The sequence below is a fragment of the Etheostoma cragini genome, chromosome 5, assembly GCF_013103735.1.
Source record: "Etheostoma cragini isolate CJK2018 chromosome 5, CSU_Ecrag_1.0, whole genome shotgun sequence".
In the NCBI taxonomy this organism is placed as follows: Eukaryota; Metazoa; Chordata; class Actinopteri; order Perciformes; family Percidae; genus Etheostoma; species Etheostoma cragini.
This window is the reverse complement of record NC_048411.1, coordinates 15849936-15863567: the sequence shown is the minus strand read 5'-3', so window position 1 is coordinate 15863567 and position 13632 is coordinate 15849936. Positions and strand designations below refer to the sequence as shown.

The 13632-nt window shown below is 41.1% G+C and overlaps 1 protein-coding gene across 7 annotated transcripts in view; it reads left to right on the top strand.

Annotated features, from left to right (window-relative positions):
* Positions 1 to 13632, top strand: part of mctp1a (multiple C2 domains, transmembrane 1a) — a 130681-nt gene that overhangs the window by 67384 nt on the left and 49665 nt on the right. For all 7 annotated transcript variants that reach the window (XM_034870957.1, XM_034870956.1, XM_034870959.1 and 4 more), the window contains 4 exons: positions 141 to 305; positions 601 to 731; positions 1247 to 1433; positions 9199 to 9292. In XM_034870957.1, the coding sequence (XP_034726848.1) occupies positions 141 to 305; positions 601 to 731; positions 1247 to 1433; positions 9199 to 9292 (577 nt within the window). The remainder of the gene's footprint in view (positions 1 to 140; positions 306 to 600; positions 732 to 1246; positions 1434 to 9198; positions 9293 to 13632) is intronic.

The window sequence follows — 13632 nt, the reverse complement described above, 5'->3', positions numbered from 1 at the left end:
CATAATCCTGTCTTGAATTTAATTAATGCGTACGTGTGTTAATGTTGTGGGTGATTGTGTAACATGCCTGTGTATGTAAATATGCACACATGATTGTGTAAATGCTTCTTTGAATGAATGCGCGTGTGTGCCTGTTGCAGTACCAGAGCATGCGTCTGTCAGATGTGCACAGAAAAGCCCAGCTGTGGCGAGGTATAGTCAGCATCAGTCTTATAGAAGGATGCAACCTCCAGCCCATGGATGCCAACGGCCTCAGCGACCCTTACGTCAAATTCAGGATGGGGCATCAGAAGTACAAGAGCAAGGTAAACGCACTCCTTTGACAATATTTATTTTGGCTGTTACCTCCATAATGAGGCCCTTTAGATGTGTCCCAGTAATGAAAGTAAGAAAGGAACATTTTTATAGTTAGAAAAGATTTTATTTCTTTTCATATCCAGCACACAGTAGAACTATTGGGACTGTTGCTTTCAGTTATGCAATTAATATTAAAGTCAGATTAAGTAATGCTTATTGAAACATTGCTGGAAGATAACCTTCCATAATACATGTACAAGCACTTATGGACAAACAATGTATTTTTTTCTGTTGTTAACTCAGACAATTTCCAAAACGCTGAACCCCCAGTGGAGAGAGCAGTTTGACTTCCACATGTATGAGGAACAGGGAGGCTACGTGGACATTACGGTCTGGGACAAGGATGCTGGCAAGAAGGATGACTTCATGGGCAGGTACAGTGGTTTACAGTATTTCTGTAAATACTGCTTTTCAATATTTTGTTAGGATATATATGTAGAACAGGCGCAGCTTTCCACTATCATGCATATATAACTTTTAGGACTTATCCAAACAGGGTAGGTCTTAAAGAAAAAGGTTGCACAATGACGTTATTTCATTTTATTTAAAATGCTAATGTCTGTTAAGCACTTCTTAGCTGTTGATATGATGCAGTGCAATGTGCTATGTATGAAGCTATGTCTTCAGTCTTTTGAATGAGATGGGGTGTCTAGTATACCCTTTATTTTCTGAAGAGGAATATCAGATGTATTGCAAACTTCAGCTCCAAAAATGTCTGCACTAGCATTTCTTGAAGGTTAGTCTTTATTGTCTGTGTCTTTGCTTAGCTTCCTCTTTTACCAGCCTGTGTTTCAGCACAGTCGGCTTTCCCACAAAATGTACAGTACTCTGAATCTGTAATTCTGTTCTGATTTTGTTTGTCATTTGTGTGTCTGTGTGTGCACTTAAGGTGTACCATCAACCTGTCGCATCTCAGTAAAGAACACACACACAAGCTGGACCTGCCTCTGGAGGAAGGTGAAGGTGTGCTGGTGCTGCTGGTTACACTCACTGCTTCTGCCGCAGTTTCCATCTCAGACCTGTCAGTCAACATGCTGGACGACCCGCAGGAGAGACACCAGATCATGCAGAGATACGTGAGTTAGTTTTAGTGTAAGAGTTGCCTTGTGTTGTGTGTGTGTGTGTGTGTGTGTGTGTGAGTTTAGGATAAGATTATGCTGTGTGAATACTTTTGAGAGGACAGTACCCTATGTGTGGAAGCGGAACTGAAAGAATTTATTTTTTTATTGAAACTTTGAAAATAAAAGAAAGAAAATGCAACTCCACATTCACCTGTATGCCAAAGTTACCTTAATTGTTCAAGAGTACTCAAAATCTGTGTCCACATTCTTCATATTTTCCTTCACAAACAGGCAGTACTCCTGCATTGCAGATCTTCCATAAAACTGACGTTGCGGCTTCTTCCTTTCCTCTGTGTGACGTGTGTTGTGTGTCGAAGTTAAAAAGACAAGTGTGGTTTCTTTTGTGTCATGAGTTGGACTGACATGTCAAACAACAACATCACACATTTATCAACAGACTTCTGATTGTTGTAAATGTACAACGGATTCACATTTTTTATAAAAAACAAAGCAGAGGAGTGGGTGAAGGGGGAGACAATTAGATTCACAAAGGGGTTTGACAAGTTTGGACTTACTGTTTGGAAATGATAGAGGCTCACATTGCTGGTTAGTTTCTGTTGCTCTGATTCACGCCACCAGTTTTGTGCAGTTTTTGCAGCAGCATCCTGCAGTGAGTTGTTCATTTATGATTAATTCATATGGGCTCACTTATTTGTGTGTAAAATGGCTTGGCCTGTTGTCAGTGATTTGAGCTCAGTATTAGAGAGAGAGTGAGAAAGAGAGAGCCCTAAGGCCCCATCTGCCCCAGAGGCCCTCCACTCAACACAATGGATTCAGCCTATGTCTTTGTCTTAGCCTAGTTAACCCCTAACACCCTGTAATCTTCACTCCATGCTACAAAAGAGACACTCACACACATGCTCACACACACTTTCAAAAGGTTTTGTTCACTGACAGCTTTGACATGGGACAATGTCTGCACATCAACACAATAAGCATTTAGCACTCAATGCAGCAGCCATATTTGCTTTGAGTCATGACTTTTAATATAGAATTTAAGATATTTTTTTACTACAAATGTTTTTAGTTTAATTTAGGGATTAAAGACCAAAAAAGCTACAATATTTGTGTAACCACAATGAGATTTAATTGACAGTTGTTGGTGCACATTTTTTTTCATGTGCTTTTATGTACGGGTACACTGTGCATGTGTGTTTACTGTACAGAACCGTAAGTAGTTGTCTAAGTTTTGGGATATCAGAAGAATAGAATGTGTTCTAATTTCAGTTAAAGGTACGTCTAAGCGGTGCGTGTTTGCGGCTTTCGGTGTGTGCATGGGCACCAGCAGCGAGGCTCCACAGGCCAAACACAGGTGTCACGACCTACATAGCCGTGGCGGTGCCTTATTGGCTAGCCACAGGAGGTTGACCAGTCTGCATCGCACTGCAGCACCCACCCAAGATCAGAGGGGGGAGCTCTAGGACTGAGACATACAGACAGTGTGCTTCTCCTCAGAGCCACAAAGTGAGGGCAGGAAGCGCGAGTGTGTGTTTTTGTGAGTGTGTGTAATAGGGGGCGAGTGGTAAAGGATGAGGGTTGCACCAGGAAGGGAAGGCGTGTAAAATGAAAAGAGAAAGCCATTTCACCTCTCTCACAACTTGTGCAGACCTCGTTTTTCTGCTCGGCTGAAGGCGAGACATTTTCCGTCCTTCGCCTGCCTCTTTTCCTGCCTCCTTCTCTCTCTCGCTCTCTCGGCAACCTCAACTCTTTGTCTGACGCCACTGTGGCCCTCCCATTCGATGAAGGGATGGAGCGATAGAGGGTGGAGGAAGGTTGGGGGGGGGGTTGCTTATTGAGGGGCACAGTAAGGTCGGTTTAAAGACTTGAATGGTCTCTACCTATTAACATATTCCTTTTCCCCAGACTGGCCGTCTTTCAGTTAGAGAATTTAATAAAGATGTACCTTATCAAAGACCACAGATAAGACCAAGTACCACCACTAATACATAACAGTGCTGCTCAAAGCCGCTAATCTGCCCAGCGTGCGGATGTGTGTGCATGTGTAGGTGTATGTTATTACGCTCGGGCACATTTTTACTGGTATTATCAGCCTGAAATCTGCTGTCCAATGCAAGCCTGCACAAAGCATCCACAACTGCTAATCACAAACCGGCACACACAAACAGACACATGCAAAAACAGTACCTTCCTGCGTCAGATATCTAATAAAAAGATGGGGGTTGGCGGAGCAATACGAGTACCATGCTGTCATCATCACAGCTTTAAAGAGAAGAAACCTTCTCATGTGAGAATGAGGAAGAGAAAACAATTGCAATCCTCTGCCCGTGCCAGCCTTCAGCAATCCTGAAAAAAACACACACAACGTTACTTTAAGGCAGTGTGGATATTGGAAAAACAAACAAATCAAAACACACACCTACAAAACATACACCTACATGCATGCACACTCAGTTTAATAACCTAAATCTCTAGGAAGACATTGCAGATTTTAAATTCTGCACGTTGTCACACACATGAACACCCACATACACATGCCACACCTGATGTGGTCACAAGGAGGTCACTGTGTTGTATTTGGCAGGTGTTTTTTCCTCATCTCAATCTGTGTCCATTGAAGGAAGCAAATAATAGACACCTGAGTGCTAGCGCTGAGCCCATTAACGTCTCTCTTATTCTCGCTGTTTTGCATTGTAACTCTGTGTGTGTGTGTGTGTGTGTGTGTGTGTGTGTGTGTGATTGCCCCTGTACACTTGCACGTGTGCTGCATGTATTCGCGTGAATGAGTACAGATGACTTTCTACTGCAAACTACTTTGAATGCAGCTGATAGCAGAGCTAGACTATATGCTACATGGTGTAATACACTTAGTGACAACTGCCTTAGCTGTACTATTTCTCACCGTAACCTTTCCTTCATCCCTAATTACTGTTTCCCAGAAGTAGAGAGGGACAGAGGGAGAGAGGGAAAAGGAGAGAAAGAGATTTATGCATTATGATGGCAAAGGAGCACACACACTAATGGCTCTTAATGGGCCTGAGGTGGCCGCAAGATGGGTGGATGAGAGGAGGACATGGTGACCTCCGCTGAAGTGGTGGCACTTCACCACCCACCCACATACACACACACACACACACACACACACACACACACACACACACACACACACACCCCACCCACTCCAGTGCACTGCTCTAAGGTAAAGAGAAAGGACACAACCTGGACAGGAAGTGAGATAAGGAGCTGCTGTAAAGTGTGGGATGGGCAGAGAGCAAACTTTGAGAGAGAATGTTGACAGACAGTGATCCAGAGTTGATGAACAGGAGTGGGAATTGGGAGGAAGTTGTTAGCATTTGGTTTGTGTTTGAGCATTTCACAGGCATTTGATTAAATGTCCCCTGAACTGCGTGGCTGCTCGGCAGACGCTTTGTGTGAAATGTTATATGGAGCACTGATGAAAGGTGACACGATGCAAAGATGACAGCAAGGCATAAGCCTATGCCGGGGCTGATTCATCTGTGTGTTTGTGTGCCACTGTTGAGTGTGACAGAGATGGGAGGAAGATGTCACAGTGACAAGATGTCAATCACAGGCAGGGCGGGGGGTTGTTTTATGAAGGCCAACTCTGTCCTTCCAGTTTTTTCTTCTCTGTTCGTCCCTCATTTTCTTCTCCTCCTCATCCCCGTCCTTCCACCTGCGGGCTGATGGGGGTGTGGGGAGACGTAAATGGGTGTGTGGGGGTTGGTCATGGCCTCCCTTCATCGCTCTGTCTCTCTACCTGTCTGTCTACTCCATCTTTTACTCTTTGTCTTTTTGATGAGGATTTGCATCCCCATAGAGGATGGGTGTGTTCTCTCCACCGGTCATGGATTGTGGCTGAACTCTAAATGTCCCCTCAGGGAGCCTGTGGGATTGAGTGTGGATGAGGTGTTGGGGGTGGGGGGGAATAAAACATATCTGCATAAATACATTAAAGGAGTAATTCTGTCTCAGTTTCTTTGGTCAAACTCTGTGCCATTTGTGTATCAATACAGGCTTCTGTGGTATTGTTTGACATGATATTAGTGTCTTCTTGGTACAATATTAAAATATTCCACTTTTTGATACTGTACCTTATGCCCCATAACATTCTCCAATATAACCCTTTTTTTTACTTATCATAAGAAGCCAAACCTTTCAAATGTTAAATGTCCATACACAAGCAGTTGTACACAAACTTTTCCTCAACAGGAACAGCTGGAGCTACCTTTTTTAAATTTAATTCTAGAACTCTCTCATTAAACAAGATTACAAAAGTCTAAATTGGTGAAATTATGACTTAAATTGGTAAGTTTCTGAATAAATAGTAAGTAAACAGCATTGTGAATCTGATCAGATGTTTTTTGAGACTAGTTGCCAGACCTTCTTACACGGCGCTTGGGAAGAGGGTCTGCCTAGTAAACAAAGCCTTCCCGGAGGGAAGAAAAACGTGCTCTGGTTTATTGGCATTTGTTTCAACCAATCACAAACTTATTGGGCAGTGGACAGAGCAACAGTGCCTCTCACTCAAAATAGCCTCAGAAAGGAACTTGTTTTGGTGGAAAATCTGTACGTTTAAAAGTTGTTTTAGTCAGAACAGAAAACTCAGATTGGACAGTCTAGGTAGCTGTCTGGAGTTACCCTGCAGAGATCTGAGGAGCGGTTAACCATATTCCTCATAAGTTGGCCGGCCATTAAAAATCCAACACAAAGAAAGTCTAAGGTGACAAGCATCCGGATAAAATAAGGGATATCCGGCGGAATATCCAGCGGCACGGGAAGCAATCCCGGAAGTGAAACGTTATCAATATAGACCACGTTGCCACAGGCACATTTCAGCTGGAAACAAAAACTTAATGAAGTTTGATTTCCAGCTAGGCTAGTACTGTTGAACACTAAGTCACTAACTAGCCGTTAGTTTGCCCTCGTCTCTTCCTCTGTTGCCTCCCTCATGCCCTCTCCCTGACTTTTTCTCTCTTCTTGGCTGCTCCACAATAATCACAACAAGCAGCTGCATCTTCAGAGAAATCAGGCCTTAAAATTGAGCGTTGTCCCCTCTCTCGCTCTCTCTGTATGTCTCTTTTTCTCCCTCTTTCACATACTCTCTTTCCCCCTCTCTTTCTTTCACACACACACTCCCCTCTCATCTCCTTTAGAGAGCTTTTGGACAATGATATCGCTGGAAACAGGCAGAGTCTGACAGAGTTGGTAATAATGAATTAAGTCTGTAGCCTGTCCCTGACTCTGAAATTTAAATTATAATTACTCCTGTGGGGATGGAAAGGGTTATTGCCAGAGAGAGAAAAATAAATTGAAGTGAAGTGCATTTCCACTTTGCTTTTAAGACATGCCGACATGCTACTCAATTTGGCCTCAGTGTCGGTTTTCTATGCATGTGTTTTACCTGAGTATTTGGATGTGAACAAAAACATGAGTTTATTATTGTGTATGTGTACTGACTAGATTTTACACAGTCATCATTCATTCTCCTGGTTATTAAAACCTACCTACAGTAGGGGTGACCCTGAAGAGTCAAATATTCTATAGCTACCTGTTTTCTCCCCATAAGTTAATTATTATGATATAAATATCAACATACAATGCTGTAAATTAAAATGTGGAAACGTTTTTTCCAGGTAAAAAAAAATGAACCGCCGCATGACAGATTTAAGTTTCACTTTCCATCATCCATGACCGCTGGAGAAGCATCTTGGCGGCAGGGATTTAAACCTTTAACTGAAAATATCTGGGAAAAGTGTGGGTGCACTTTGAAAAACAAACAGCCCCATGGATCACCAAATCCTGCACATGAGACAAGCAAGCGTGCCACATGCCAACGGTTGCGTTTCTAGCAGAAAAACATTATGTCAAGAGGACTGTAAAAGAAGTAGAGCGCGCGTGCAGCAGGACCCGTCGACATTTGCACTATGTGCACCGCTTCTCGTCACCTGGTGCCAGCTGCTGACTGCTTGCTAAACCTCTTTTAATTAATCTTCTCCACCCCTTGCAACACTCATGCAATAAGACGCAACTCTTTTTATGTGTGTGTCCTAATCAGTTGCATGGTTTCAAACAAAAGGAGCTTTACACACAACTGTATCCCAGCTAAATATTTTATCACAGCCCCCCCCCCCCCCCCCCCCCCCCCCCCCCCACATTATTTAACAATCCGTCGACGAAAAGCAAGATTCTTAGTTGGGGACACACCTAACAGACAGTATGTCCCTTTTCCTTTCCAATGATTACACAACATCATGGCATCTCTAGACTATGTAAATGGGTCCTTATGGTGTGTAAGCATACACGGAGAAAAATATTGGGGTAGGTGTGTCTGTGTGTGTGTGTGTGTGTGTGTGTGTGTGTGTGTGAGAGAGAGAGTAAGCCTGCATGCTAGACTTCTTGTTTTACAGTTGGTTTGTTTATCTATCATGAGTGTTACTGTGTTTTGTCTCAGCTCTTGTTTGGATGTTGTGTAAACCGGACAGTGTGTGTGGAGCTCAGTGTGGATTGCCTCATAACTATATCACTGCCAGTCACGCTTCACTGGATGTGTCGACTCACCACAATAATTCTATTATTATATTATCAGCCTAAGGCTCTTTCTATGTCACTCTATAAATCAAACAAACACAGAAGAAGCAGAAGTGTAGGTAGCAAACAATGAGCCCTGTACAGACACAATCACATTGCGTGTAAATTATGCACATGTGCACTAATTTCTTGTAAATTTTTTTCTTCAAAATTCCTATTTGGTTATATAATGCACATGCAATTTTTTCCTATTGTGTATATTTTGCCTTTTTTTTGCTGATACTCATGCCACTATTTGCGCTCTTAACTTTGTTTTCTCACACACAACATTGTGAGGAAGCAATTTATGGAGTGACTAAAAAAGTTAATACCAGCCAACATTTCCTTTTGTATTATCCAGACTGTGTGCACCAGGGAGCAAATTCAGGCTTGGGTTGAAAAACTGACAAGTCACACAGTACTACTCATTAAATTTGGTTAAAACTGCAGCGTGCCACTACACTTTCAGACTGACACCGCTTTCCTTATAGTGAATATACAAAACACTATGGGAATTACTACTTTACACCAAAACAAACTGGTGAACTCTTTCTTCTGTAACTGACTAATTGACTAACTTGTTCATTTTGAGTTAAAAACTTAATGGAAAACCACAAAAAACCTTACTGTAATTGCAATGGCGGAGAGTTTCTAAGGCTTTATATACCCCAGGCCTTCTACCAGAGGTTAGCCTTTTCATTTTATCATTTAGGATTAGATATAATGCTGAAATCTATTTAGTTTTAATACTTTCCCTGGTGTTGTTTTACTTAACATGTTATAATTTTGAACTTGCCTGTTGTCTACAATGACCCCTTATTCTTTCTACTTTAACGTGTGTACTGCATTTGTTCGCTGTAACCTTTTACAATATATTTCTGCACGGCTCATCTTTTTTGACAAAATCTGTTGAATCTAAAAAGTACAAAGTTAAGTAATATTTCAAAAAGGCAAGCACACCTATTGAGTGAAATTAAATCTGGCCATTTGTCCTCTGTTAGACTGTTAGACCTGACTATAAATGCCAACTCTACATTGTCAAATAGGGACTGTTAAAGGACATATCCTACCCTTTCCTGTCTTAATCAAATGTCAGACTATTGACCCGTCTTTTTCTCCGATTCTAATTTGGCGTTGTTTTTGACCTTTGACCCCTGTCCCTGTGATGTTTCAGAGCCTGTGGAGGTCGTTCAACAACCTGAAGGATGTTGGTGTGGTGCAGGTAAAGGTCATCAGGGCTGAAGGATTGATGGCAGCAGATGTCACAGGTAAGGCCAAAAAACGTGAAAACATGACTATCACTTTTGCAGTTCTTATATACATTGTTAAAAGTTAGTCTCTTCATTTTTCACTCAGATATTCATACACTTTCATACCATTTTTGCTGCTGCAATTCCTATTGATACTTCTTACTAACACTCTCATAGAGCACCACAGAGCGTCTGATTATAATAGTAATACTATCAGTAATAACAGTATTTTTTGCTAAAAATAACTTGCTTGAGTTTTCCATTTTGACATTTCTGTGGCATGTTTTCCTCCAACAGCAATCCGCCATGAATCTAGCCAAAGATAAAGTCAGGGTGTAATTTTGGTTTAAGGGATGATCCCCTGCGAGAATCCTTAGAGAGAGTTAAAGTCTACTTTGTGCAGGGCGCTAAATTTGTCATTGCAATTTTAGAAAAGATGCAGGCTGCTCATTTGAATAATAGAGAAAAAGTACATATTTGAACCAACAAATCTCTCTCCCTCCTCCCGCTCTTTCTCTGCCTGCTCTTTCTGAATTCTCCATTCTCCATTAATTCTTACTTTTAATTAGGTCTACAGTGGACAGGCCTAGTTTTTCACTTTGTATTATCTAGTAGAGAGAAGTGTGTGCGTGTGTGTGTGTGTGTGTGTGTGTATCAGAGAGTTAGAGTTTTTCTCCATTTTAAACAGCCACAGTCCCATTAGCCAATACAGAGTGGAGCTGGTTGATTTGGGTTATTGCGTGGAGCGACCGGAGCAGCCAGAGTGCAGGGCTAATGGCTCTCTGGCTCTTGTTTTTCACTCTATGCAGAATTCTGCTCCGTGACCTCGTTGTAGAGCTCATCATTCAGTCTGAGCCCGATGGATCCATCCAAAAAAATGAAAGAGTATAATTGTGGAAGTATAGTGGCTAGCGGCTGTTTGTTTGCCTTTCACTTCGTCTCTGCCGGTTTGACGTGGTCATACAGAACATGTTTGATTTCAGAGCAGTGCCTCTGCAGCCTGTGGTGATTTGAAATTATTGCTACAGGCTTACTTCACAGTTGAAGTGCAGCATGTTGTGGTGCCGACCAGGGCTAATGTTTTACATAGAAACTAAGACTGAATACAAAACAATTTGGAAAAAAAGTGTTGAATTCAGATATGAAAACCCACAACAAACGTGCTTTTTTAAATTAAGAATAAGAATACATTTTTCTTAAAATTTGCATTAAACATTATGCACATTTTTAGAAAATTATTAAATTTAAAACAATAAATAATAATACATACCTTTAAACATTTGCCTGCCATATGTGTTTCACATTAAAAACTTAATGTGTTACAAAAAACCAATACAGGCGAAGATGTTTCCACATGAGACTATATATTCACAAAACAAAACATTGTTTCACATGTCTGTTTTCATGCACTACTTTTTTGTATAATTCAAAGACCTCTCAAATTTAGACGCTCTAATGTGCAACCTTATTTGGCTGTATAAATGTCTTTGGCCCAACAAACATAGATACAATAGGTAAACTGATACAGATAACCGGCAAACCGACAGGCAAAGGGGTTCCGTGTGTGTGTGTGTGCGTGTGTGTGTGTGTGTTTGAGAAACAATAGCTCTGTAAGAGCCACATAAGAGCCCTCAACCACATGAACACCCTATTTTAACAGCCCAGACCAAGAGGGGGTCAGGAACAAGGTGAGAGACAAACAGACGGACAGACAAACAGAGAGAGAGAGTTCACCATCTCTCCCATTCAGGCTGCCTGTCTCCTCTCCCATCTTTTTCTCTGCTCCTCCCCTCTCTCTCCTCTCTGGCCATCTCTCTCTCTAATTGAAGTGTTTTCGTGGAGTAGCTCCTCTCCAGCCCGAGTAGGATAACTGAAAATAGTCTCTAAAACCAACAATCCTTTTTGTCTGCCAGCACTTGTCCCTCTGAGTGGATGCTATACTGTTAGAAAATTTCAATAGTAACACACATGGACACACACACACACCTGCACTTCCAACGGCAACACTATAGCACGTGTAAAGTTCTTTCTTTTTTCACAAAATATCAAAAATCTTTGCACTGCAAGATATCACTTGACACATGGAAGAATATTGTAGATAAACTTGTACAGCCTCATTTTACTGTAATAAATGCATCAAATATGTGGTTGATTTACATTTTAAAGTGTGAATCATAATTAATTGTGATTATAGAGACACATGAGAGCGTGCGCTCCCTCTCCTACGTCAAACTCCTCACTAACTCTAAGCTTCCTGCGAGGCAATTATAGTGCGCACCCTCGTCTCCTTACTGTATTCATCCTCCACACTTATCCTAAGGCACACTGAAATGAGTTTGAGCCCGCTCCTCTCTCAAACCTCCTGCCAGCGCCACAGAGGCGGGACCCAGAGGGGGGGGGGAGGAGCTTTGCTTGGACATTACCTGGATGATCTCTGAGTGGCGCTCAAACCTGAGCGTGTAATTGGTTAAGACAGCTGCCTCTGGTGCTGACGGCCAATAAGGTGAAAGTTCATCACCAATGACAACTGGCTTGCTGCGGCAACACAGCCTGCCATGTCATTAAAAACAGAATATTAGAGAAAAACTGGGGAAGGGACAGGGTTCTGCAGAGATAATTTCCATCTTATAATTTGGATGATTGCATTTAAATTTAATCAGACTTGATTTGTGAGGACAACATTATAATCGTTTATGCTATGGAAGTGCCAGGATAATTAAGGACGATTTCAGATGTTCAGTACTGTAAAAATATTGAATAAAAACTGCTGGAAAAATTACAGTCTTTTTAGTTTGTGTGTATCAATGATGGGTCCAAGGAATAATGTAGAAATGTACAGTATATGATTAACAAAGTATGTACACAGATGCGTTAAAAAGTGGGCTGCTGAGTCTATTATCTTTTGTCTATTTTTAATGTATCTTGTTTTCTATTGTAGGAGTCATAGCTGTCAATATCCACTTCAAACACTACATCAATAGAGCCCCACAAACAGATATGAAAGGGAACACCTACGGCTCTGCATTGATCACGGTGACATTTACTTTGCTCACCCACTAAATGTCCTGCCCTTGTCACAACATTTGAAGAAAATCACACCAATCAATGACAGACACACACACACACACACACACAGAAATGTGGCGGAACTTCAAGTTTCCTTATGCAACATTGCTGCTTTACTAACAGTTCACTATTCTCACTATTTTCCAAGGGAATTCGTGTGGGACATTATTTTTTTTTTTACTTCCTGACCCATTCTTTTCAAGTGATAAGCTTGAACAAACAGCACAAGGGCTCCCAACAGTTTTAATAAAACACAATGATCAAAGCCAGACAGAATTAAGAGTTTTGTTGTTTTTAGTTCATTTTGAGGCAATTGAACGGAGGTGGGCTAGCAAGCATGGGGAGCTGGTCTCACTTCTTTTTCTCTACAAAGAAATTGAAATGTGCGATGTTGGTAAATAAATATAGAATATATAGGACATTACTGGTTTTGATTATTATAGTATACCGAATATGCTATTCTCAGGAGGAGGTAATAACTCTGTGATTATGTTTATTTCTCCTCACACTCTCTCTCTACCCAGTTACATAACTGCAGTAAATTCTGAATTGAAAGTTTTGTTCGGAATGAATTAGCATTAATGAATATGATTTATAGTGAACCACATATCATATCAATTTCTTTTTAACATCTGAAGATCTTTAAAATTAATTTGCAGTGAAGTTTTATTGTTTGGCAGCAACAAATAACTAGAACTATTTCCTGTGTGATCCTTGAATTTTTTTTTATTAATTTATTTGTATGTACATGTGTTTGTATGTTTTGTTATTACTGCAAAATGTTACTTTTTATATCCAGGAAACTATTTTTGCTGCCATTATATAAGCTCTGTTCAGCACTGCTTTCCCTTTAAATAAACATGTGAGGTAAATATCTATTTTAACTAAATTCACTGTTTTATTTTAGTTACATTTATGTCAATATAACAAAGCAGAATGAAAGATGATGATCATTTCTTTTTTATATTGTCCTTGCTTTCACTCATTCTTTCTCCACGCTGTTGCCGCTACCGTCTTACCGCTCGCTTGGAATTGCTAATCATGAACCAGCTATGTTTCTCACACCCCTTCTCAGCTGTCTTTATCTTCTACTTTGAACTTCGGTGGCCTTCAGAGCCACATCGCCCTCTGTGGTCTCGGCACCATCTATTCTCAAAGTCTTCTCTCTCTTTTCCCTCTCCCACTCCCTCCTTGTGACTGCCCAGGGCAAAGTTGTCCTGGAGCTTATCTTCTAGTTGTCCATGTTTCCACTGTCTTGATAGGAATGGCTTGCAGCTGTTCCACTGATATAC